Source organism: Alosa sapidissima, chromosome 1 (genome assembly GCF_018492685.1).
Source record: "Alosa sapidissima isolate fAloSap1 chromosome 1, fAloSap1.pri, whole genome shotgun sequence".
Classification (NCBI taxonomy): domain Eukaryota; kingdom Metazoa; phylum Chordata; class Actinopteri; order Clupeiformes; family Clupeidae; genus Alosa; species Alosa sapidissima.
In genome coordinates this window covers 15,363,964-15,389,949 of record NC_055957.1, presented here as the reverse complement: position 1 = coordinate 15,389,949, position 25,986 = coordinate 15,363,964, and the positions used below count along the sequence as shown (strand labels likewise).

Here is a 25,986-nt window from a genome sequence, read left to right as displayed (position 1 = left end):
GTTATCTTTGACAAAAATTGGCAAGCAGCAATGAGGGGGCCAAATAAAGCTGATGATTTAGTTTCTCTTTAAGGAAAATCCAAAATGGCCAATTGTTTATAATGAGTGGGGAAAATTTGCAATTATCATCAATATAAGTATGAAGAGTATGACTAGCCATTGGAATTTCTGTTTCAAAATCAAGGGTTTGTAATTATAGCGCCCCCAGTGGCCGAATTACACCAAATTTGTTGTGTACCCTTGGGAGGGGGTCAGTTGTCATGTGACCAAGTTTCGTTAACATACATCAAAGGGGGGGGGGGGGGCCAAACCGGGGTCCGAAAAAATTTGCACCCCGTCATTTTTCAACAGGAGGACCCCAAATAAAGCAAATAAAACAAATAAAAGCAAAAAAATCCTACGGAAATACAATTCGTACCCCACTAAAAGGTTTTGCAATGCATCAACCAAACCCTTGATTTTGAAACAGAAATTGCACTCCATCCAGTAGGGGGCAACAAGCTTCCTGAGTTTTAAGATTCAGATTTCTGCTATCTGGTATTCAGTTTAAGTAAGATTATGTTTTTTTTTTTTTTTATTCTCATCGAAGGAATCATTTAGGCCTAGGCTACTGCAGAAGTTGTAGCTTGACTCATTTCATTGACTTGTAGAAGAACATCATGGTACTTCAGTAAGCCTAGCCTATAGCATCTTGGGGCAATCTTGGAAGTGCAGGATTCACTTGGAAGTACAGGATTCACAGGACTTGACCCTAGGCCTAGGCTAGCCTACTTCAGACCATAGCCTACACGTAGGCTAGCCTAGGCCTAGGGTCAAGTTATTCTCAAATATAATCTGGTTTCTGATTGGCAGGATTTAAAAAGGGATTAAGCTTCACCCTTCAATGACTGGCAAATAGCCTGAAGTCTGATTGAGCAAAACTAATGGGGGATGCATATTTGTCAACCTGTAAGTAAATAATTATTCATTTCAATGTAAAAAAACAACATGTAGGGCTAAAGTGCTGACTGGGAGATAATGGTTTCATTCTGGTCGAGTAGACTAATGAAACACTGACCCACTAAACACGTAGAGGGCCATAGATAGGGAAAGCCAACACAATCATGTGCTCCTCTCTTCCATCGAGCGTTTGTGCTCGCTAGGATAATTGGGTCAGTATTGATCATTATCATCCAGGGCAGTACTGTGTGTTACATTCAGTGGCTCCTGTCTCCAGCGAGTGGCTTCTGTCTGCCTGCTCCAGCTCTCCTGTGGTTTGGACATGAGTAAAAAAAAGCTCCCGTGAATCTCCTCTTCTGATGTGTTAATGCAGATCTGCGTAGCCTACTGCAGAGGTGAACTGGGTTTGAAAGAGAAAAGCTGAAAAGGTCAGTGTGGCTTGAACCGTCTATCCATCAGATAGAGCTGATTGGGTTTGTTAGTTCCATCTGGAATCTTTTAGTGTTCTATACATTTGTGTTTTAAATTCACCAGTTAGTTGTATTCTAATGCAGTATTTAATTAGTGTCATTGATAGATTCAGAGTGCTGACTCTTTTTTTGTCAAATCCTCTTTTCCTGAATGTTTAATACATCTAATATATCTCTGACTTGTTGGTCATACTTCATTGAGAATTTGATCTAGTACTTTAACATAGGCTACTTCATAACACACAAATGCATAATTTATTAATGCTCTTCTTTTAGATGACTTCAATAGATGTAATCTTCACATGTGAATTACAAGTATTTTGTATCTTAATCTTAAACACTGGTGTTAGGGAATATCACTGTACAAATCAGTGCCAAGATCATACAGGAAATCCAGGTAGCACATTTCACCACTAGGTGGGGACATTATCTCAGAGTCCTCTTCCATGCATTTGATGCTCTGAACAGCCGGAGAGCAGATAGAGCTGCATGATTACAAATGACATGGAAATATTCGAAAAATTGTTTGCAATGACTATTAAGGAAGAAATGGATAATATTTCTACTTTTCTAGTCTCTGGTAAAAAATGTATCAATGATCATTATCTTCCACTAACTCATCTCTTTCTCTCTCCACACCCTCTCACCCTCTTCTGCTTTAGAGATCCAAAGCCAGTACCTGACACCCTTGTTATCATCAGTTGTGTTATTTATATACGAAGGAGAATGCTGCATCCAACCATCGGACGGGGAAGTGAGTAGGGGACACAGGGACCTTGGACTTTGACCTTATATCAAATTATAGTGTGTCAATCATTTCAATACGGCGACAGCCGCCTCAGAATGGGAGAATAGGCTTCATAGATGGTAGCTTGGTTACTGTCTAAGTTGGCCTTGCTGCGTCCCAATGTAGTCCCTGTTCTCATTGGCTCTCAGTAGTGGTCACACTAAAATGTGTTGCCATATAAAAGCAGTGGAGAAGCAGGTGGCCAGCAGCTGGAGTTCAGCATGATGAGTTTTGGTTGGCCTGACACAACAGTGTTCCATTCTAAAAGAGAGGACTGTGTGTGTATACAGGAGAAACTGCATTTAGGACATGATGCGCTTGGCGGCCAGCTTTTTTTAAACTCAAAAAGATGGCTGAAGAGCTGCATCTGGTTGTAACAAGGACAGCAAAACACACATATTTGATTATTTGACACTTGGTATGACAGCAAAACTACTGTAAAATAGATCATCCTGATTGTTAAATACATATTTTAATATTTATTTATTGACCATAGTGGATAGATGGAAATCTTAATTCAAGCTCCCACCTATACCTAAATGTAAGATACACATGTAATAGACACATGATATGAGTAGAGCAAGATACAGGTAAGATACAGGCACTCACATACATGCAGTAGAGAGTCTCAGAGGGATAGAGTGATCTGACGTCCAGGCCATGAAAACGGTCATGGGTCCACATCTAACCCCCTTGGGGCCGTACGCTAACACTGGTTATCAGATAGACTTTTACAGTGCAGGTTAACAAGAGGCTTTGTTACATTTGGAAGCTCTACAGCCGCCTTCCATTTTGTACGTCCTCCGAGACTTGCCCATAATCTCCGCAGCCTCCAGCTCTGGTGTATCTCTCCCTAAATTGAGTTTAATAATCCATTCAGTGCAATCTGGCAGCCAGACATCTGTGGACATTATCATCTCTCCAGTGTTTTTGAATGGTCCTGGTATGACTTAAAACACTGAAGACCTATTTAACTTGGTTCGGCATGAGCGAACATGCAACATGCCAGAGAAATTATGCGTTAGTGACGGAACATATCAGGCGCTGACAGCTATTTTTAATCCTTCAGTTCTCTGTGGTCAAATGACTGAGAATAAACAGAGTTTTGTGATTAATGCCCAATTTTTTTCTGCAGCAAGGAAATGGAAGTGCAGGTTTTATAAAAGTGTTGGCAGAGAAAACATCTCAGAGAAGGTCCACTGACACGCCACCAACAGAGAAGGACTGCAACTTGTCATACATAGAAATATCACAGACTTGTATCCACATGCTGGAAATAATGCATTTTAAAGTAGGAGACAGAGAGAAAGAAAGAGAAAGAGAGAGAGAGAGAGAGAGAGAAGTGAAGGGATTAGTGAGGTCTAGTTTAATTTCTATGACATTGATTGCAGTGCTGTCATTGTTAAGAGTGTGTTTGTGTGTATAGTGAGTGTGTTTATTTGTCTCTGTCATCCTCACCCCTCTCCCCGGCCTGCAGGTGTGTGCAGACTGCTAGCCTCTCTGCTGTATGGACTGGAGTCGCACATGGACGAGAGCGAGGACAGCAACTTCCTGCAGGACACACTTATGGGGAACACGCTCCATTTGCTCATCAGGGTGAACCTCTCAATCTATATCCACTAATACACTGACACACACACACACACACACACACACACACACACACACACACACACAGCATACATATGTAGGCTACGTATACACACCAATCCATACATAACACAAGTCAGGTTTTATGTCTACATTCCAAAACCAACAAATAGGGACCTATTTGTTCTGTCTCATTTTTACCCTTTACCCCCCCCCCCCCCTCCTTTCTTTCCACAAGCAATCCGTAATAATTCTTTGTTGACAATTGGTAATAACCTGATGGACACCTTCTGTGGAGTGATGACATTCCTCAGTGACAGAAAAGACGAGACTTCCAAAAATACGGCCGTGCGAGCACACCCAGTAGCATCATCTGCTGGCTGCCGAGGCTGATGGCTCCAACAAATGTTGTCTGGTGCTGCCTGTGCTCCGCTGCAGTGCTGTGGGAGAAGGGGAGAGAGAAGGGGGGACAGAGGAGAAACCGCTAGACGAAGAAAGCTGGAGATAAAGGTCCAGAGTCAGAGCCTCTATGGGCTGTTGATGTTCTTCTGTGGCGAATGGAGTAACCATACTTCCTGTCCTGTGGTGATAAGGCTATTCCTCATGTTTTGTCCACTGTGTGGACTGTGTAAAACATGGAGGCTTGTGGGATCGGTGGTGAGCCTCAGGGCTAGTATAGAGAGCGCACCTGCTCCATTAGGACAACTGATGTCTGTTAGACCGAGGGGAAAAAACATAATTCATAGAGTAAAACAAGTGGTGGAGTTATTTATGGCCACACACTTCCAAATGTCTTCAGGAGAGCTTGGTTTGAAATATAATGTCCACGCACACAGGCTCGCATCCAAGACATTTTACAAGTCACTTTGAGAAAACATGGATGCTTCTTAACTGAGGTCAGACAAATTTAAAATGAGACAATATAATGCTGTATAAACAGCCATTCTGTATTTATTACCTGACACTATGTTTTGCAACAACTGGATATGATGGAACATCATAATTTATAGTCATGTTTTCTGTTTGTTTATTTTGCTTTTTCAGACGTGAAGGACTGAAGGGGAAGTTATATTAAGAGGAAATTTGTGATTTATTAATCTTATTTCCTGCGTTCTAGTAGACTATTTGCTTTAGAGTTATAATGTTATGCCCACTCGTATTTGCTGAACCAGTGCCTATTCAAATAAAAATAAGAAACAACGCCACTGCTTTGATCTCACATTCAGTGTACACTTCAGAGTAAGTACATCGAGCCCTTACGGGCATTTTGTTTTTTATTATCTGGACATGCTGGATCAATAATGTTATTATTGTTCCTTTTTATATCCGAGAAATTCCACAACTTCAATGTCACAGATGGGACACAGCCTTTCCTATCTGACGGTGGAAAAAAAGGATCAAATTCATTAGATTATCAAACAGTTGGATCTCCCAAAAAGTATTACTGAAGACGAATGAAATGGGATGAATTTTTCTGGACGGGCCTTTATACGAGGTGCAAGACTTGGCAGATGTGCGTGCATTAAGCAAGCGACACAGCCAACACCGAGCGCTTTATGAGCACAGAGATGCAGACAGAGCAGGAAGACCCAGACTGGGGGGAGAGAGAACATAAGCCTAACTGTTCAAACGTATGGCTGCTCGGCTAGTAGCGTGAACACTTAAACAAAAAAACTACGACGTTGTCTCAACAAATCCAACTGTTATAAAATCCATTTCTTTTACGAGGGCTCTCAGCTATGTGAGGGTCATAAATATGATTACATATTTCTTGTGCACTAATGCGACGCTGAGTTTTAGTTCCCCTGCACTCCCCCCGTGTTGAGTGGCAGACAGATAGACGTACACACAGACAGAGACCCGTCGACCAGCCAGCCAGCCAGCCAGCCGGCCAGCTAGCCTGTGCTTTTCCTGAAGCAGCTCTTCTGTTATTCTTTTGACTGATTTAGCATGCCGAGACGTGCTCTGCTTGTCAAATCATCTGTCCTCGGCTCCGTGCCATGATGTATTACTCAGACAATGCAGAGAGATTCTTGTTAACGGACACCACTGTGTCTGGGGTTTCGCGGGTTCCTGGGTTCACCCGTCTGTGCAGGGCAGGCCACCTCCTCCCAGGACCCAGTGCCCCCTCCCCCACCGCTCCTTCACCACCACCACCACCCCCTACCAAGCAACTGATTCAACCGCTTCTTTATTTCTGTATCCACATCACTCCATTCTCTCATCATCTACCTTCTTTTCATCTCTCGCTCACTCCCTTTCTCTCTGTCTCTCTATCCCTCTCTCCCTCTCTCTTCACACTTGCAGGTCTATGAGAGACTGCTGCGCTTTGGAGCGCATAGACCCAAACCCATCCAGGACAGTGCAGAGTGCCTGGCAGGCGAGGTAAGTGTTCCCTGGAGCATTCTCCTACTCCGCCGCTCCCTCTCACAGGCTCGCTGGATGTTGGAGGCCGGGGGCGTGGAGGGGTGTGGAGGGGCAGGGAGGGGTGTGGAGGGGCAGGCAGGGAGGGAGGGAGGGAGGAGGGGGGGTGGGTGGAAAGAGTATCCAGGGCAGTGGAGAGGAGTTGGCTGGGGTTTGAGGTTTCACTGTTCTGCTCTCCCTCTTCGTTGGTGCTGTCAGGGATTATCAGATAGGTCCCAGGGCAGCAGCGTAGGATCAACCTGACACACACACACACACACACACACACACACACACACACACACACACACATACATTCACAACCAGTTACAGTTACAAAAGGATATACAAACATAAAAATATTTGCTAACAGTATGTCCCTGCTGACACACACACACACACACACACACACACACACACACACACACACACACACACACCAGTTACAGTTACAAAAGGATATACAAACATAAAAATATTAGCTAACAGTATGTCCCTGCTGACACACACACACACACCATCACATGAAAATTTAGTCATGCACCATACGCTGATGACAGTCTCACCCCCCGCCTCCCCAATGCTTCAAGTTTTTGGCGAGAGTTTACTTGGGTATTGGAGCATGACCAAGAATACAGCACAAAAGTACAAATCCATGCTCCTCAGTGCTCAGGCCTGCTCTGACTATGCAGCTATAAAATGACAGGTCACAGTAATCTGTCCCTGGTGTGAGATCGGGCTCAAAGCAGAAGTCGTCTCGTGGTAGACTGTGTAGTGAGAACTCCAGGATTCATCTGATTGCTATTTAGTGAAAATAAGAAGGGCATCCATTCCAGTTTTGCTCTAACCCATCCATTAGGAGTATGAACATGTGCCTAATAAATCTGTCTATTTTGGTTTGGGTGATTGCTATCAAAACAGGTCCTGTTTGTCTGCGTGTCCTGAAAACTCGACACCAGCGGAATTTTGTGGCGCTCGCTCTTTCAGCGTCAGTTTAGTGGCCACACTCTTCCTGTCTACACCCAGGCCTTGGATTGTTTTTTCTTTCTTTCTTTCTTTCTTTCTTTCTTTCTTTCTTTCTTTCTTTCTGTCTTCTAAAGAGATATCAGTTTTCCAGCTCCCCGCAGAGTGAGGCTAGGGAGGACATTTTTGAGCATTAAGCTGTTATAAGCATTTCCCCTGCAGAGTAGGGTTTCCAGCATGAGGAGCAGAATGTATGTTTAATGTCAGGTGAAGTGACGCGACCCTCAGAGCTACTGCCACAGCTAGCCACTGTTGCTTCTAGAGGACGTGCAGCACAAGTTCCTCTTCCCCAACCTCCCTGGGGGAAGACGTTACACCACCACCAACTGAATATGTTTTTTTTTTAAATCATGCTTTATGAAGGACATTATTTTCTGGTTTATTTAAAAAATCTGGAACAGTTTGTGAGGCAGTTTAGGGGAACAGTGATTGAATTGTGTTCAGCTTCCTGGCGCTGTCGCACTCTTGGATCACGTCCTAGTTATGAGCAACTTATTTTACATCCATGTCTGATTTAAAAATTGTATTAAAAATGTCAGCAATTGCTCTAGAGTATTGATGATTTGTTGTCGAGGGACCAGGCTGAACCTCATGGTGCCAACCCACTATGCGAATTTGCCTCTTCTCTCTATTCAGTCATTAAATTCTCTGTAACTGTGGTCATTTCCAGTTGGCGGTAGAGCTAAAGGAATCCTATGCCAGTCCAGAGGCAGCTGAACTGTGCTACTTGCTATCCAATCCCCATCTTAAGGTAAGAAATTTGCAACAAACATAGCCTCACATACATGTAGTCTTAAAAAGTTAATATGCCAGCACATATGTTTCTCAAATTTCCATACAGCATCTAGGTCTCCAACATCTATTAGAACTATTTTGCCATACACATATCCTTTGTAGTAATTTTGTGATATTTTATATAATACTTCAAAAAACTATAAATAAAACTCCTGACACACAAACACACACAGACAAACAGACGCACAAGGTTGTGGCATTTTATATTTCATATAAAACCAAAATAATTCTCCCTCGAAACAAGCTACAGATAACTTAAGTTGAAGTATGCTTTCTTGTTGCCTACAAGAGTGCCTTCCGTTGCTTGGCATGTGGAAGTCAAGCAAATACTTTCCCCCAGTCCTCTTCATACTGTCGAAGCAATGTGCCTGTCTCCTCTGTCCACTGTCCTGTGGACTGCATCATTCACACATAGAAAAGTACTGATTAAGGTCTTGGGTTCGGCAGATGAAGACAAAGGACAATCTTACACTGGGCTTAACACTGTGAACAAGTTTGGATGAAATCCTCTGACAATTCATTATAACATTAACAAGTGTTCCATCCAAGTTCATGTAGTACGTCTGTGTGTGGCAGACCTACTTAGATTAGTTTGATTCAGAACCACCCACTCCACAGCAGCACATAAAGGCACTGGCCATTTGATAGAGGGGCCTGGGGCTGAAGCAGACATGGGCCATTTCTTGGATGGAAAATCAATCAAGGTGGGATGTGTTTGTCTGGCCTCCCCTTTATAGCTCCCCGGTGAGAGGACAAATGTTCTCCCCATCAGAGTCATTAGCAAGGCTAATGTGCACAGTGATGAAACCATTCATTACAGCTATTAAAAAGGGCCGTTGCACGCTCCTAAAGCGAACAGTCGCCTAACCCCCTACTCTGTAATAACCTCAATCTGCATCTGCGGAGCCGAAATGGGCCCGACCAATTACGGAGTCAAAAAACACTAAGTAGCTGAATATTAGAATAACAGAAGATTGCTGATGACGAGGGCGTCTGCTATATGACAGGATTTATTTTGGACAGGTTAAATGATCTTGGCTTGGTTGGCTCTTTTTAAACCGGGAAAGGTTTTTTTATAGGTCATGTAACCCATAAATCTGTGTTTGTTGTTTTGGAAATGTTGAAAACTCAAAAGATTAAGCGGAGATACATCATCATGGGCTTCCAGACACTCATACATCATGGCTTTGTCTCATGTCGGATCGCTAATGTATTATAAGGTCTGAGTCGAAGTGCTTCTCTCCCCACAGAGTCTGCTGTCTGTTCACGACTCTGTGGCACGGAAAGACTACGACCCTGAGCTGCCGCCTCTGCCCGACAACATTTGTGACGAAGAGGAAGACTCTGTGAAGATTGTACAGCTCGTCAAAAAAGAAGAGCCCCTTGTAACTATTTCACTCCTCAGTATTTCACAGCCAACAAACATAGGCTGATAATCAAAGACATAACAAAACTTTATTCCACATTTTTTGGTTGGCAAGTTTTTCCGCCAATGTTCTTAAAATATGCAAACGTGACTAAGCCATGCTTGTTTTGAAGCTGCGTGTTGCAGAGATGTTCCAAACACACAAATATGGCTGTGGCAACTCCTGAAAAAGACAGTGAATCCTTGAGTGGGAAAGTCCAAAGCTCCGGTTCCAGGAAACCTGTAATTAGGTAGCAGTAATGATGTGTTGGGTTAAGGTGAGGGTCATGGAAATGAGCCACTTTTCAGTGAGCTTTTGTAAGGAGGAGGAGAAGGAGGAAGAGGAGGAGGAGGGGAGCTCATGCTGCAATGGCTGGCCGGTGATTTCAGCCGGACATGTGGCTAGAGTGAGAGTGGAGAGGGGATGCAAGACAAGGGTCAGAGAAAGATCTGGATCACCTCTGTGCTCTGGAGTTTTGCACTCAACTTTTCCATCCCTGACCAGCCAGGATATGCACTGATGCATCCCGTAGATATGGCATCATGCACATAAATAGGTAATGTTGGACAGAGGAGCAGGCAAATTATAGGCACCCTTTTATCATGCAAGCCAAGGAGACAAGGTTGATCCTACAGCACAGTCAGTTCTATGCAATCCAAGCATGGCATTTGTCCCACTCTTAATGCAAAACTTACAAAGAGTTCCACTGTACATCTGGGGGGGGGGGGGAGCAGATTTCACTTGATGAATTCCAAGGATGAAATGGAAAGTATGAAATGTCACCACACAAATGTCAAGTTGGTCTGCAAGGGACCAGGTTGCAGTCATCTTGCTGTCTTCTCCTCTCTCGCCCCCCTCTCTCTCTCTGGGATGTTTTTCTTTCCCTCTTCTGTCTTCTGCCTCTACCATTTGTGTTATTATTATAAACACAAACACATCCGATGGATTTCCCATGGCTCTCCTTGATCTTAATAGTCACACATTTTTGAGCCGGACAAAAACGACTGAACGTTATTGCTGCATATCTGCAACTTGTTTATGTACCTCGGTGTTATTTTATGTATATGAACGCTGACCTTTGCTGTCTTTGTTGGTAATCTATTCCCCTCCACACACACAGTGCAGTGTTCCCTGCGAGTCTCAGTTCTTCCCTCCAGCCCACTTTGAGTCACGGCTCCCCCCTCTTCCTTTGTCTGGAAAACTCATGCAGGGCACAGTGCTCATGGATTGTCATACACTCAGTAGCAAGTCGATCATCCGATACGTGGAGATATGGCTTCAATTCTCACCAGGCAGAGGAAGGGGCAGCGAGTGTGCCGAGTGTGCAGCTGCGGGGTCTAGAGTAACAGCCAGGAGTGATTATGTGTTTGAAGGCCTACAGTAGTAATAGCCATCAGACCCACTGCTGGCCCATATGGATCCCATCACCCTGGGCCATGCCAGGCGCCGGACATCGTCCTGATGATGAGTAATTTCACTGCCATAGGAGAAGAAAACGGGCCCCCAGACCCCAGACCTTTGACTGTTCACTCACCGAGTGTGTCATTGCAGCCGGAGACTGGACTGGGCCACCACTTATACGCCTTTGTCTTTTGTGTGTGTGTGTGTGTGTGTGTGTGTGTGTGTGTACGTCCCTTCTCCTGTTGTTGGTAACAGGAAGTCAGGCAGTAAACAGGTGCCCCCCATGGGTGTGCCCTGTGCGGGATGACTCAGGGGAAATGCTACCATCCCCGCAGGATTGCTCCAGGCCCTGATGGCGGCAGTGGGCGCCGCGGGGCCCAACCCTGTGATTAGCTCTGGTAGGCCACCTCGGCTGGTGCCTGTGGCCAAAGAGCCTTGAGGGGTGTCTGTTTCTGTTGTGCGCCAGTTATTTCCTTTTTTTGCGTTTGCACTGCACGCCGTGGCAAACTGCAGGTCTCTGATGATGGTGATGGTAGCGGTGCCTCCGACAACCAGTTATTTAAGAGGCCCTTCCACCGCTGGTTGTGTCTCTTTCGCTAGTGTTTGGACTGGAGCTTATTTCAGTATGCCGGTTGTTGACGTGTGTTGATTTGTGCAGTGGGCTTAACCTAAACTGTTGAAGTTGGACCAGCGTGGCTGATTGTGATGTGTTGATCAGCAGTGAGGCGGGCAAACAAAAAGCAGCTGAGGCCAAAATCTGAAGGCGTGTTGAGTGCTTGGGTGTGTGTCAGCCGATGGTTAATGTGATAAGCAAATGGTGTACCCTGTTAAATTGGCATTAGGTATAGCAAAATAAGCACTCCGATCCGTCACTCTGAATGCGAGTCTGTTTGATATGAAATCAACCCATTCCCGGACTTGTCAGAAGTGTTGACAGGTTTGTTCTTATTGGATTAAGACTGATAGAATGTTTGACAGACTATATCAACAAACACAAAGGTGTTTTCAACAGTTACGTCCTTGTCCTTCTCAGCTGTGCTATACATCCTTGAGCAGTGCTCCGAGTGGCCTTGTCTCTCAGTGCGCTAAAGCTAACATGACGGCATGACAATGAGCCAAAACCATTTCCTTTGTGCTCCCTGGATATCTGACACGTTCCACTCTCAACTGGAGCCCATTGCCGCCTCTAAATTGCCTATGCCAGTGCTGGAATAAATACCACATGGCCATTATCAAATTCAATGAATTTTGTAATTTGTTGGACCCTGGAATGGGAGAAGTTGTTGCCACAGTTGAAGGTAACCTGACAATTCCTGCTCATGCTCACTTCATGTTTGTATGCCTGTAGTGATGTGTTGTACTACTGACTGAAAAGAGTTTTTTGGGGAAATATTTGGGTGCAATATCAACACGTTGCCTCTTCTGCAGGGTGCCACTATACGGAGGGATGAAGTCACAGGCGCTATCGTTGTGGCCCGCATTATGAAGGGAGGAGCAGCGGATCGAAGTGGTGAGTGACCAGACCTCACTTAGAACAGGATAATTGCAATGTTACTGGTACTAGGATGTTATTACAGAACAGTAAACAATGTGGACTGAAACTTACCACACATAGTTTACTTAAAAGAATTTCCCCAGGACAGATAAAGAAATCATTTTTTATCAACTTACTTCTTATGATTCAAACCAATGCTTGAACTAAGGACACTTGGCCAGAGCAAAATACTCTGAGTTAATCCTCTAAGGAGGCATGATCTCTTTTCTTCCATGAAGCTTTGAGAGAACATGGTGTCTTCCTTCAAATTAAAAGGAAAGTTTTTTGGAGGAGTTCTCCTGTTGTTCCAAACAGTCACTTCTTGCTTTAGTGGAAAGCTTAATCCACTGTCCAATCCTCCCTATCCCTCAGCTGGTCCAGTTCAGGTATGTGGATCGTTGTGTGTTTATGTTGGAGTCTTGTGCTGTGTGCCTGATGAGGAGTCTTGTCATTGAAGGATTAATTCATGAGGGGGATGAGCTCAGGGAAGTCAATGGCATCCCGATGGAGGACAAGGACCTGGAAGACATTATTCCCATACTGGTACAGCAGCAACTTTTGCATTCTGTTTTCAAGTTCACACATGTGTCTCTGCCAGAAGTGATTGTGTGTGTGTGTGTGTGTGTGTGTGTGTGTGTGTGTGTGTGTGTGTGTGTGTGTGTGTCTTTGTGTGTGTCTGTGTGTGTATGTGTGTGTGTTTGTGTGTGCGCATGCGCACGTGCATGTGTGTGTGTTCAAAATGGCCACAGCTCTGCTTCCTGTCTGTGTCTATGTGCATAATACAGGGTGAAACACAGATCTGGCACAATGAGAGTCTCTCGTTTCCTTCTCCTGCAGGCTCAGGCGGATGGGGCCGTAACCTTTAAAGTGATACCAGGCACCAAAGAAGAGCCAACAGTCAGCAGCACCAAGGTACGTCCTCCTTAAACAGCGCGCACTGGTTTTTATGGAAGCTTGATTGGCCGCATGTGTGAAGTAAAGTAATGGCATAGCCTTCTATTCATATAAACCTTGTGGATGGTATATCTACCACATGGTGTTTTGACATTTTAAAAAATGTTCAGAAACCACAGCTACCCATTGTCCAGGGAGCAAGTTTGTGGTGTAGTAGTGGCAAGGCCCCTCTCTGCTAATGTCGGTGGTGTGTCAGACTTTTGTCCGAGCTCTCTTCGACTATGATCCGGAGGACGACCCGGCGATACCGTGCAAACAGGCAGGCCTGGCATTCAAGAGGGGCAACGTCCTGCAGATCGTGTGTGAGGACGACGAGGTGTGGTGGCAAGCCAGGCACCACGACACTGACTCCCAAGCAGGTTTGATCCCGTCCAGGGAGCTACAGGAGAGGTGAGGGTCACTTCACCGTGCCGTCACACACTCACACAGACACAGAATGCGCAGAGTGGTCACGTTCAATGAGACACACGCACACAAACCACCAGCAAGACCAGTGTGTACGTGGCGATACCTTGACTGATACGTCAGTTGACACTCTCTTATGTCCACACGATTAGCCAAACAAGACTCCAAACACTGCTCTTCCAACTGCCACCTGCAATATTTGGTTAGGAATTGTTTTAACAATGACAGGAATTTTAAGTCCAGAAGCAGCCAAACCTCCCTGTGTGTGTGTGTGTGTGTGTGTGTGTGTGTATGATCCTTGGGACAACATCTGCCTAAATGAATCATCACATCAAATGATGGCACAGGTGCTGATGTGTTTTGGACAGCGTAGACTGCATGGAAACTACTACAGCGCTCAAAGCCTCCATGATGTGCATTACAGACGTGTAGACCAAGAGCACTTTCTTGGCAGGCTTTGAACGCCTTCAGTGCTCCCTGAAACTAAGCTCTCTCAGCAGGTTGAATGTGGGCCTTCTGAGATGCTATCTCTGTGCCGGGTACAGTACGGTAAGTTCGGAGCTGTAGGTCCTTTAGGGAGGTGATTACTGTTTCCAGGCCAGATGATTTGACTGTGGTGCACTCGTTCCTCTGTAGGAGAGTCACCCTGCAGAAGCCTGAAGCACTCTTCCATCCACCGAAGAGCTTGGGACATGGGCCAGGTAAATATTGTGATGAAATGCAGGACAAGGTTGACATGAAACTGACTAGGTAGACTGCACCTCCTCTGAAGACAAACAGGTCTCCTCTGAAACCATTGAAAGGAATTACTAAGCTATTTCATATGCCACATGTAATTGATCACTATATAGTTTGTCTCTGCATAGCCTGCGGAGGAACAGCAGAAAGCTTAGGTAGCACTAGGATGACAAATAATACCATTCGTCTTCATTAATGCTTTAAAGTATTTCCTATATATTATTGATAATCATATTAAAAGCTGAATTGTCTTGTATTCTAACCTGAAGGTCCCAAACCATTTTTATCTATAATATAGACTGTCTCCATTCAGGCTCATTTGTCTCCTTATAGTGAATCTGAGGATTTAACGAGCGTCTGGAATGGAGTCGCTGATGTCCAAATGCTCACTCAGAGGCTTGAACCCAGTGTCCTCCAGAGTCAAGCAGCAGCCCGCGAGTGATAGGGACTCTCAGGGTGTTATATAGACTGCGCTTAAGTGCACAACGTCTCCTGAACCCCGTCCAGCAGCAGTGACCTAGCGGAGGTGAAGGAAGTGCGCTTAAAGCGCCGTGGCTCTGCTGGACACGTTAAAGAGTGTTTTACTGTGTGTGAACACATCCACCACAGGCTGTGCCGTGGCCTGGAAACAGCCATGCTCGAGACATTATAGGGAGAGGTGGAGGATTGGGTTAAAGAAAGTGAAGTTATATAGCAGGTCTAACCACATGGCTGAGGACTTCAGAGATGTCTTTGTTTTGACTTCTAGGCTAGCAATTAAAAAATGAACAAAATGTCCAATCCCCAAATACATATCTAGGGAAGGAACGTCACTAATCCCTAAATAACATTTTATTTACCAGTTACCACTAATTTACATAGCTTTAGACTTTTAACTAACAGTGCCTAGTAATAGTGGTAGTATAACTTTTGAAAGGTTACAAAGCTGTAGTATGATTCCCACAAGTACTCACACTGTGCCAGGCATTCTGCAGGTTTTCTATCAGTCCGTTTCTTGACAGACAACTGTGTAGTGTATCGTGGCCCAAGTTTGATAAACGCGCTTGCTATAATAATTGTGCTGTGTGTATGATCTAAAGCACCTGCATCTGCAAACTTCCATCGCTTCACCGCAGACCTGTTCCATCTATCACATTGTAATTCCATGTTGCATGTTGCGATTCTAACCAAGCAGTCAATCAGTCAAAGTGTTTATGAATGTATGACATTTAAATCAGATGTTCAGAATTGAGATGAAAACTTCTAACTTAGAGGAAGTTTAGAGTTGGACATATAATTGGACTGAGAACCAGATGGATAGAATTGGATCTTCTCTGGAATATCTTAGCAGCCATCTCATCTTGAAAAGCCATTGTAGGACTGTTCAAAGTGACGCGGTTTTCTCATAAAACCCCATCTGCCTGTTGGCTTGGAAGGAGAGTGACACCTGCCCGTAACTCAGGGCCCATCATATGGCGATGATGGAACGGGGTCACTTTACAGCCTTTCATAGCTCACACACACACACACACACACACATGCACACACACTCACACACACACACACACACACACACACACACACACACACACACACACACACACACACACACACGTACACCCTTACTCAAACTCAAAAACAGACATCTGTGGGTCAACCTAGTGCCACATGTTCCATTGGGGACAGCTTACAGTACATTCATGTGTGTGTCCCAATAGCACGAGATGCCTTTCTTCATTTTGTTATTTAGGTGATGACACATGGTTAAGCTGGTTGGGTCACTACTTGCTTTCATGGACCATAACATTTGTGCAAGTGTATGTTCAGACATGTTATCAATTAGAGTATAAAAAAATGATGCTGTTGTTGCCATCTTAGTTAGTGCAAGGCTTTTTGCTTTTTGCCACAAGGGGTGTTTGTGAAACTGTTTGTATATCGAATACAAAGATGATGAAGATGAAAAACTAACTTGGTGCCCCCTTTATTTTTTGCTTGCTATACAGAAGAGAGGAGGGGTATGCAATCCCTTTACATGCCTTTACATATGTATATATTTTCTTATTTCATGTTTTTACCCATGGTGTGCCAACATACTAATCTGTTTCCTTCTTTTTCTTTTTGCTTTCAATGTCCCACAGAGGATGTTGACTACGGAGCAATAACTGGAATCCACATAGGTGAGCAGCACACTTCTACACTCTCATTTGACTGTCTACAACTCTGCTGTTTGGACGGAGTTCAGTGCGTGGGGTGGCCTGTGGTTCACACAGATGTTGGTTAGGGGGGTTGCAGTGATGTAATCATGGCACAGGATTTAATGCCTCCTGATTGGGTGCTTTGTGCTGCTCCATTAAGAGTGAAGCACATCGGAGGCACCCAGAGCGCATACATGTCAGACGTGCTCATTAAGCCGCGAGCCACGGGCCATGAGTGTAACAGAAGCTGCACTCGCTCCTTGCTCCTCCTTGGCATTCCCCGATGAACTCCAGACATCAGGGTTCTCCAGTGGAGGGACACGATGGCAAAACATGCCTAAATCCACACACTGAATCCCAAGCCTCGGGAGAAGTAATATGTCTTAGAAATATTGCAAGGAGTTCTAGTTTAAAAAAAAAAAGGATTACTGAATTCTTCTATAAAGGATGAGATTTATGACGTTTGAAAGAAAAGCGGAAAGCTGGATGCCGGAATGTGACGATGAGGCGGGAGTGGCATCCATTGCTTTTTTTTTTTAGTGCAATCACCATAATTCAATTCTAAATCTCCTCAGCAAAGCCTCCTCAGAAGTAAAGAAAAACATGCAGCGGAGAGGAGAGGAACCCAGGACAGTGTCAAGATCCAGAGTATTATGGGATGGGAAAAGGTCACCAAAGAGGATGAGGAGTGGAGTAGAGGGGAGGGGAAGGGATGATAGGAGGGGCAGGTTGTATTGAGAGAGTGGGGGGGGTGGAACCTGGAAAAGGTATCAGCTCCCAAGTCCCAATAAGATCCAGACATGGAAAAACAAGGACACATTAAAAACAGGCTCTATTTACAAACCAGATTATTTAATCAGTATGCAGTCCCACAGGCCGAGGGGAGCCAAGACACTAATGCATGGTTGAAACTCCAGATCATTTTCCTACTTCTCCAGACCCTTGGATGTTTTCAGCGTCAGGTAGCCGCAGCAAGCCTACGTTAGCCGAGCCCAGTTATGGGGCAATCAGAGGGCTTCATTAAACTGATAATGGCTTTCCCAGGCAAGCTGATGCAATTTCAAACACTGCTCTTTTTTGATACTAGAGGACTCCTATTGAACATCATCATACATCAATTTCAGCCAATGTGTTTGGGGCTCTCTTAGTCAGGAAGCGAGCAGAATCTGGAACAGTGTCTGATTACGAGTTACCTCACAGATAGGCTGAGGGGGCGGGTGTGCGCAGAACTGCACCAGAGAACACGGGAGAGCACGGGGCTCCATATCGCGCTTTCTGCAGCTACGACGCCAGCCTGCTCTAAATCAGCATTGATGATCTGATCAGTATCAGATGGGTGGCTAGAGGAGAGTGTGAAGGATGTTAAGCTTCTTTTTCTCATCATGCGGGGAGAGAGAAAGAGAGAGAGAGAGCGAGAGAGAGAAGGAGAGAAAAGAAAGACTTCTGCCAAATACCCGCTGCGGTGTTAACCCAGCGGAGTCATTGGATGTGAACAGCTGCGTTGCTGTGCTTGTAAGTGAAACGACTGGAGGTGATTAAAGGGGCGCTGGTGTCTTGTTGACGGAGCGTCCCTCTCTGTCTGTGCTGACACATCAGCTCCCTCTCGGCCGCCTCTCCACAAAAAGTCCGCTCTCGGCCCTCTCCGTTTATTTGTGGCGTTGCGTCTCTCCTCTCCCTCCGTGTCGCCTTTCCCCTTCTTGTTACAGACAGCACATGCTGTATGCGAGCGAGCAAAAACATGGAAAATAAAAGAAGTACGGAGGCCGCTGGAAGGAGGCTGGTATTTGTTTTATTAGCTCCATTGCCACCCGCGCTCTGTTCACTGCGGGCACCAATGACGCGCCAGCATCGTCTTTTCTCCGAGCTAGCCTTGAATGTACGCCTCAGCAGCTGGATCCAGGGAGCAGAAAAGTCCCTGGCGCGTGTAATGAGAAAAAGAGCCGCGGCGCTTGCTGGTCTGCAGCCCTGCCGCACGGTCGCCGCGTCGGGGGTGAAGGTGCCCACGTCATTACAGACAGGCGTCGCTGGGTATCTCAGCTCTGCTCAGGGAAGCTCCTCAGCGTCCGCTCCTGCCCCTGCTGAAGGGCCCACAGTGTGTGTGTGTGTGTGTGTGGGGGGGGGGGGGGGCGTGATGATCTCGCGATTGGCGCAGCTAACCACATCCATGTGCTGAGCTGCGCTCGGCTTTCATTTAGCTGACGTGTGAAAACGCCGCGCTCACTTCGGCCTGGCAGAACGGCTGGGTTGGGGAGGGGGTTCTGTGTGTGTGTGTGTGTGTGTGTGTGTGTGTGTGTGTGTGTTTGTGTGTGTGTGTGTGTGTGGATGAGGGGGCGTGTTGTTTGTGGTCTTGGTCTGGTCCCTGTCATCGAGTGGCCCACCGAAAAACGTTCACATGTGCAAGAGGGGCGGTCGATCTGAGATAAGCCCAGGCCGTTGACAGAGGAGTCTTCATCGAGTTTGTCGTCATCTCAGCGGTCCGTTTTCTCCTCACTCTCCAGCAGCGGAGGCACATGAGCGATCACTGTTGCGTGATCGCTCAGATCACCCAGCTGCTTCTAGGCGCTGTGCGGAACATGAAATCCAGCTGTACTTCCGGCCTCATCATTGACTGCCTCTGAGTTGCCTCTAGGCCGACACTCCAGGGCTGCTCCCTGCCACAGCGCAGTGGTCCACTGGGTTGCTTGACTTCCATAGGTACACACACTTTTAGTGTGTGATGGACACAACCACAGTAGGAGAAGAGATGAGATGCATTTGCAGACAGTTTCATGATGGACTGTGCCTATAAAAGGGGCTGAGTGGTTTGGGACTCCGCTGGTCGGGTTCATTTCTCATGATATATGGTTCCACCGGCAAAAGGCCCATCAGGTTGCGGAGGCCACACACTCCCAAGCTTGGACATTCCTCCGAAGAAGCACAACACAAACCAAACATTGTTACGAACATTTCCTTACAGAGCGCATAAATACCCCCACGTACTATTGTTCTTTCGGCAGCTATTTTAATCTCATTGCCTTTGAGTGAGATTTGTCACCAATAAGATTGCTCTACCTCCACAGCCAAGACTCGAATCCCAGAGAGAGAGAGAGAGAGAGAGAGAGAGAGAGAGAGAGAGAGAGAAGACTCTCGACTGTCACACTGGCCTGTCCAGATGAAATGAATTTGCAGGCCTTGGATTAATTACCGGAGTGTCAGCCCAGCCTTACTCCTATTTGATTTATTTACACAGAAGCCGTCTGGCCACGGGGGTGGTTATTACTCTCTGAGTACGGACGAGCTGTCTGGAAGAGTTTAAGAGATTCTGGGAGATGTTTGGTGGGGCCCATCAAACGCCTATGTGCATTTAAGGCTACTGCAAATAAACTCAGTAGAGATCTTACCCGAGCATCTGCTTGTAACATGTTGGTGAGAAGGACATGCAATGAATTCCGCCCAGTGCCTATGAAACAATTACAGACATGTTTGGTGCAATTAGTTAATAATTAATTCTATATGACCACCCACACTGCTGTTTTGATGGGCCTGAATTTCTACTTAGTGCCTTACTTGACTCTGTCCCAATACCTATTATTAAATATTTCAGCTTATTTCATAACTCTGCTCCATCTTTCCAACCAAAATGCCCAATATTGGAAAGTCCATAATTAGTAATGGTACACTCCATTGAATTCATACATTTGTAATAGTATGTTTGACGTACGACGTGTTTTGTTTATATGCTTGGGCTGGACAGTCAAATCCCCTTTATGGCTTTGGAAAGAACAAGAGCTTCAGATGGTTGATTTCTGCCTTTCCCCCATGCTCTAAGCCTGTGGTTTTGCTATGTTGTGGAAACTATTGAAACAATGCAACGTTTTTTCTCCGCCAGTTCAAACTCTCTGCCTCCTCTGAGCACACAGCGGCATTCTGGTGTCATTAATCATGGTGTTTAGGGCCAGAAGTGGAATATCAGGTGTCTTGTGTATAAGGATATTAGTTAGACTTTACATCTGTCACTGTGCTGAGGCCGTCTGTCCTGGTCCAGTCGGCTGCCTCTCTGACTCTCTTCACAGACAGTAGGCCTTCATGCTTAAGTGTCAAGCTGACTTAGTACCATGTGTCTGTGGTAGACTGCATACCCTTAAACCCAGGGAAACTAATTGATGGTTACATAGATGACAGGAGGTGGGGGGATAATGGGTCCACCTGGGACATACATCTACTAGGCATACATCTACTCCAGTTGCAGTAAAATATCCACCTCTATTTTTTTTTTAATCATAAACGTTTTGTGGAGGAGGACTACTGAACTATGTAGGCAGTGTCACAATTGATGTTAATGAGCCTGATGATCTTTTCCCTCTGAATATAATTACTTATATATTACATTTGTGACTGTATTGTCTTTTTTTTAGCCGGCCTAAGGAAGAGCTTCCGGCTGAGCAGGCGGAACAGCGACAGCAGACAGTTGAGATGGAGGAGGTTCAAGAGACATCGCCATGGCCTGATTCCCACCTATCTGGAGGTGGTCCCCTACCAGAGGGGTCCGGGAGACCCTCGCCGCATGGTGCTGATGTTCGGTGAGTGTGAGGAAGCAAGTTCCATCCTAATGGTAGCACCGGTAGGGCTCCTGTTTCCAGATTCCAACGTTCCCCCTATCGCTGCCAAGACTATCCTGAAAGAGCTCCATGTTCCCTTCTCTCGGAAGAGGGATGGAAAGTGATGTATGTGTGAGCGAGCGGGAGTGAGTGCGAGAGCCACGGCATTCCTCCGGGTCCCTCCAACAGAAGTACCTCGTTGGACACCCAATGTAAACGTTCCCAATTAAATCTCCTGTCGCCAGGCCTAAAGTTAATAACGTCAATCAGCGGCGTGTGTACTTTGGAGAAGGCACGAGGGGTTTTGCGTTTCGTCCAGAGAGCGGGGCGGCGGCGGTGAGGCAGAGGGATCTCTGCTCTGTGTATCTGCTTTCGCCACTGCGCCTGGGAGCTCCGGTTTCTGAGGTCTGCTCAGTGTTCGCTTTAATGTCGTTGTCAAAATGGCCGCCCACTTAATGAGGCAGGCGACTGGGCGTGCGTGTCCCCTCAAACAGGAGGGCACGCTTGGAAAGGCACTTCATGGGTTCTTTGAGATCATTAAGGCTATGCATAGAGCAATTTCCACAGATAGAAAACATTTATTGGTGAGGAAGGTTCTTGGTTACTCAAAAGAGTTCTTCAACAATAGAAAAAGCTACTGTGTAACATCTGTGGTTAAACCTATACCAAACACCTGAGGGTGTTGAGTATAACGTTCAAAGGTTCCTATGTGAAGTCAAATGAAACGACTCTTAAAAGTTCTATCTGGATTTGTTTTTCCAAAGTGGGTCAACTTGTAGCAGTCATCAGTGGCCGTTTCTACCACAGGCCTTTCCATGTCCTCAGCTCTGCTGTTGTTTTGGTTTGAACCCACTGACATCCCCTGACTCTACAATCCATCAGGTTAGGGTATGGATTGATTATGAGCATGGTGAAAAGACAGCTCTTGGCTGCCACTCTGAGAAATGGTGATGGAGGAGGGCTTGGGAGAAGGCATGATGACATGTAAATGCAACTTTTCTAAATGACTTCTAATGTTCATGCCACTCTGTGTACTTTACAATTCGTCATTGTGTTGGCACTGGTTTAATTAGTCAAATGCCACTATAGCTGGGTTCTGTCTTTCAGAAGGCTGTCTGTAGTATTGGAGGTAAATCAAAGTTGAATGGTGTTGGAAAGATATGAAAGGACCGCAGGGCACAGTGAAATGAGGTGAACAGCAAGCGCTGAGAGAGGACTGGTAACTGTGTTTCAGCAGGATCACTGTAAGGAAGTGTGAGTCATTTCTCTTCCTGGATGAGCTGCTTGACAGAGCCTTGACCCTGGCACCATTTCCAATGAGAGCATCACTTCTTGTAAAGGGCCATCATCTCTGCAGTACTGAAGCCTCACCAGTCTGGAAAATCTATCCAAACACCTTGCTTTAGACAATCCATTCCAACTGGTTTCATTTTTCTGAATGATCATATTTCTTGCAAAATTTTGAATTAAGGTTGATATTATTTCATGTCAGTGGAATATATACTTGTCAGTATGTCAGTATACACATATACCAGTAAGTAAACACTACTTGGCCAAATGCTTATAATAAGGCAAAATTGTTTTAATTCAAACTATATCTAGGTCTTTCAGGGTCTACATTGGCGGTTTTTCCTTGTATGGTTCTCTCTGTATGCATGAGTGACCATATTCCTCTACTCCATAAACAACTGCTTCTTCCTACAAAATGCAACTCTCATATGTCCAACTGGCCAAAACATAATGTGTCCAGTTTAGCCACAGAGACTGGAACGTCAGCTCATGATGTAGCATGCATATGAGTGACCCTCTCTTGGCTGCTGCCTGCATGGTTTTCAATCAAATCAACTCGCAGCAGGACAAACATTAATGTCCAGCAATTTTGATCGGAATGATCGCTGCCGCTCCGAGGCGAGTCTCTCGCCCGCATGACGTCAAACGAGGAGAGATTAAGCCCATCCCCCCCCCCCCCTTCTTTTCGTCTGTTCTCTCATTTGCTGCCTGATTTGTTTCTGTTTGCCCGGGTGTCCTGTGAAAGCCATTTGCTAGTGAAAAGGAATACGGAACCCTGTGCCGAATATGGAGTCCGGTGAAGCCGTTTTATGCATGATTAGAATGGCAGGCATTCCAGGCATCTCGCTCTGTATCAACAGTCCATTTATGAGCGCGGCATGCTGGGACTTCATCCTTGTTGACTTTGAGTCTTAAAGATGTTCCCCGAGAAGTAACCCTGTCCCTCTGCCCCTTAAAGACAGCAATGTTGGTTCGCGTGCTTTGATTTTGCCTATCAGACAGACAGTTCATCTTGTGGAAATAATAATATGGCTTTTCCAGATATCGAGGAGCAGAGAGAGACAGAGAGAGAGAGAGAGAGAGTGGGAGAAAGAGAGAGCGGGATAGAGAGAGAGAGGGAGAGAGAAAAAGTGGGAGAGAGAGAGAGAGAGAGAGAGAGAGAGGGGGGTGGGTTGGGGGTGCCTGGCCAGGACAGAGACAGGCCTCTGTGTTTTTGGAGAGGCGCGGCGAGCTGCAGCCACAGACTGAAATCAATACACCGCGAGCCCGTCAGCCGCGCACTCGCACCCCTCTGATGGGAAGCACAGATGCCTGCTGGGAGAAAGGGCTGCTTCATGCCTTTGGACGCACCCCACGCCACCATACACACACACAGACACACAGACACACACACACACACACACACACACACACATAGAGAGCGTCCACTCAGGCTGCAGGGATGAGCAGTGGCCCCTTGGATGAGGTCTTGAGCTGTTGGTCTCAGCACTTCTCCTCATGTGTAGGTTCCAGCCACCCAGAAACAAACTCAACCTTTTTTTTTTGCCTTCATTCTTTTTAAAGGGCTTTGTTGACTGCGGTCGGAGGTCCCCTTGATTGCACCACTGTGAAATGGAAACAAACAATGTTTTATTAATGGGCAAAGTGAAACACCATGTGCTCATAAATGGGAATTGGGAATGGCTAGCGCAAGTAAAGATTTACAATTAGTCATTGTGTACATGATGTGCTTCGGCTCGCGGGGAGCTGAGTCGCTGATCCTGGCACAGCCTGCACTGCTCCACTCCTCCAGCTACAGGAGATGTGCTGATTATTCTCTACTAACAGTGTTTTTAAAGAAGGGCTGAAGTGGAGCCCCATGTGTTTGCTCAAGTGGAGAGTTTGGAGAACGCTGAGCATGGCAGTTGTTTTGCACGACCGATATACGACTCTTGTTCTCGTCCAAGAGGGGTGGGGGGGGGATCTGCGGCTCTCTTCAGATCTTCAGAGGTTTTTGCCATCTAGCTGATTAGCAAAGATTCTGCCCCATTATTCTGATCCTCAGAAGTGTGCCCCGTCGGCTGATGGGATTGTAATGCTGTTTGGCCCTCCGTCCTCAGGGCCTAGTGGAGTGGGCCTGAGTGAGCTGAAGAGGAAGCTCCTGCTGTCTGACCCTGAGCTCTACAGCGTCACCGTACCACGTGAGTGCACGCACGCACACACACACACACACGCACGCACACACGCACACACACACACGCACACACGCACGCACACACACACACACACACACACACACACACACACACACACACACACACACAGCAAATTAAGCTTCCATTCCAGAGGAACCTATACTTAGGCGCTATATAAAAAGGCGTTCATATAAAGCGTCTGAGTAAATATTTGAGTGCAATGTATATGTGACAGAAAGAAAGAAAGAGGGGATGAATGAGGAAAAGAAAGAAAGAAGAAAAGAGGCAAAGAAAGTGTTGGGGTAGTGTGTGCGTGTGCATGTGTGTGTGCGCGTGCATGTGCGTGTGCGTGTGCGTGTGTGTCTGTGTGTGTGCTGGAGTGACAGCACAGAGTGATGGAGAGCGGTTTTCTCCAGGCTGGAGCAATGCCATTTCTCTGCTTGTGACTGGCATTTAGCCTACTACTCTCTCTCTCTCTCTCTCTCTCTCTCTCTCTCTCTCTCTCTCTCTCTCTCTCTTTCTGCAAAGCTTCTCTCCCTCTCTTTCTGCTACAGCTCGCAATATTTTTGAATGGACTCCAAGCATGAGCCCTGCAGCAACCAGACCCAACTTTAACTTCAGACTTTAACTTTACCTGACAGATGCATTTAGGTGATTTATGTTAGTTAAGCGCACAGCACACGGAGTGATAGGGAAGGTCAGCGTTTGTGATTTAGAGTCCATCTCCCCCATTTGCTAGACATGACAGCTGCGGATGACGGCTGGAACCGCTCAAAGTTTTCATTGATAAACAGTGGACGTGCAGCCAGGATTCCTATATTTTTCATGCTACATGTATATGTTCAGCATAGCTCACCCAGCAGCAATGTATGCCTGGGGCCATTGATCTCCTGTGGCTTTCTCATGACATTTTATCTGCAGCAGATGAATATGTATGATGTTTAATGGCCATAGTGCAGCTCCATCTCTCCCAGTGACATTGGCGTGTTGATGGGCCTCACTGCTTGTATTTGAGATATCCCCTCTGGTCCGGTTTATTGGGCGGCAGTACAGTTTTACCTCAGCTTAGGCACAGGAAGTCAGTTTATCACATGCCCATGAAAGCTGCTGGCAAGCCTTAATGTATCATATATATATATATATATATATTACACATACATTTGCACACAGGGGTGTTTGACAGACTAGAGGAGGTGAAAAAAATGAAAATAAAGAAAGTAATACCGACCTGGCTTTGCCCCATCCACCCCCCTAGCACCGGTAAAAGTTTATAGTTTATTTTGGAGTGTGTGTGTGTGTGTGTGTGTGTGTGTGTGTGTGTGTGTA

The 25,986-nt window shown here is 45.8% G+C and overlaps 1 protein-coding gene across 1 annotated transcript in view; it reads left to right on the top strand.

The window, feature by feature from the left end:
* Nucleotides 1–1,281: 1,281 nt before the first annotated feature.
* LOC121714990 (MAGUK p55 subfamily member 7-like) overlaps nucleotides 1,282–25,986 on the top strand; it is a 29,706-nt gene continuing 5,001 nt past the window's right edge. The window contains exons 1-15 of the mRNA XM_042100269.1: nucleotides 1,282–1,367; nucleotides 2,072–2,163; nucleotides 3,674–3,792; nucleotides 6,094–6,171; nucleotides 7,883–7,963; nucleotides 9,258–9,392; nucleotides 12,243–12,324; nucleotides 12,806–12,891; nucleotides 13,186–13,260; nucleotides 13,499–13,692; nucleotides 14,344–14,408; nucleotides 16,428–16,439; nucleotides 16,563–16,601; nucleotides 21,014–21,178; nucleotides 24,586–24,666. Of these exons, the coding sequence (XP_041956203.1) occupies nucleotides 2,136–2,163; nucleotides 3,674–3,792; nucleotides 6,094–6,171; nucleotides 7,883–7,963; nucleotides 9,258–9,392; nucleotides 12,243–12,324; nucleotides 12,806–12,891; nucleotides 13,186–13,260; nucleotides 13,499–13,692; nucleotides 14,344–14,408; nucleotides 16,428–16,439; nucleotides 16,563–16,601; nucleotides 21,014–21,178; nucleotides 24,586–24,666 (1,240 nt within the window). The 5' untranslated portion in view covers nucleotides 1,282–1,367; nucleotides 2,072–2,135. The remainder of the gene's footprint in view (nucleotides 1,368–2,071; nucleotides 2,164–3,673; nucleotides 3,793–6,093; nucleotides 6,172–7,882; nucleotides 7,964–9,257; nucleotides 9,393–12,242; nucleotides 12,325–12,805; nucleotides 12,892–13,185; nucleotides 13,261–13,498; nucleotides 13,693–14,343; nucleotides 14,409–16,427; nucleotides 16,440–16,562; nucleotides 16,602–21,013; nucleotides 21,179–24,585; nucleotides 24,667–25,986) is intronic.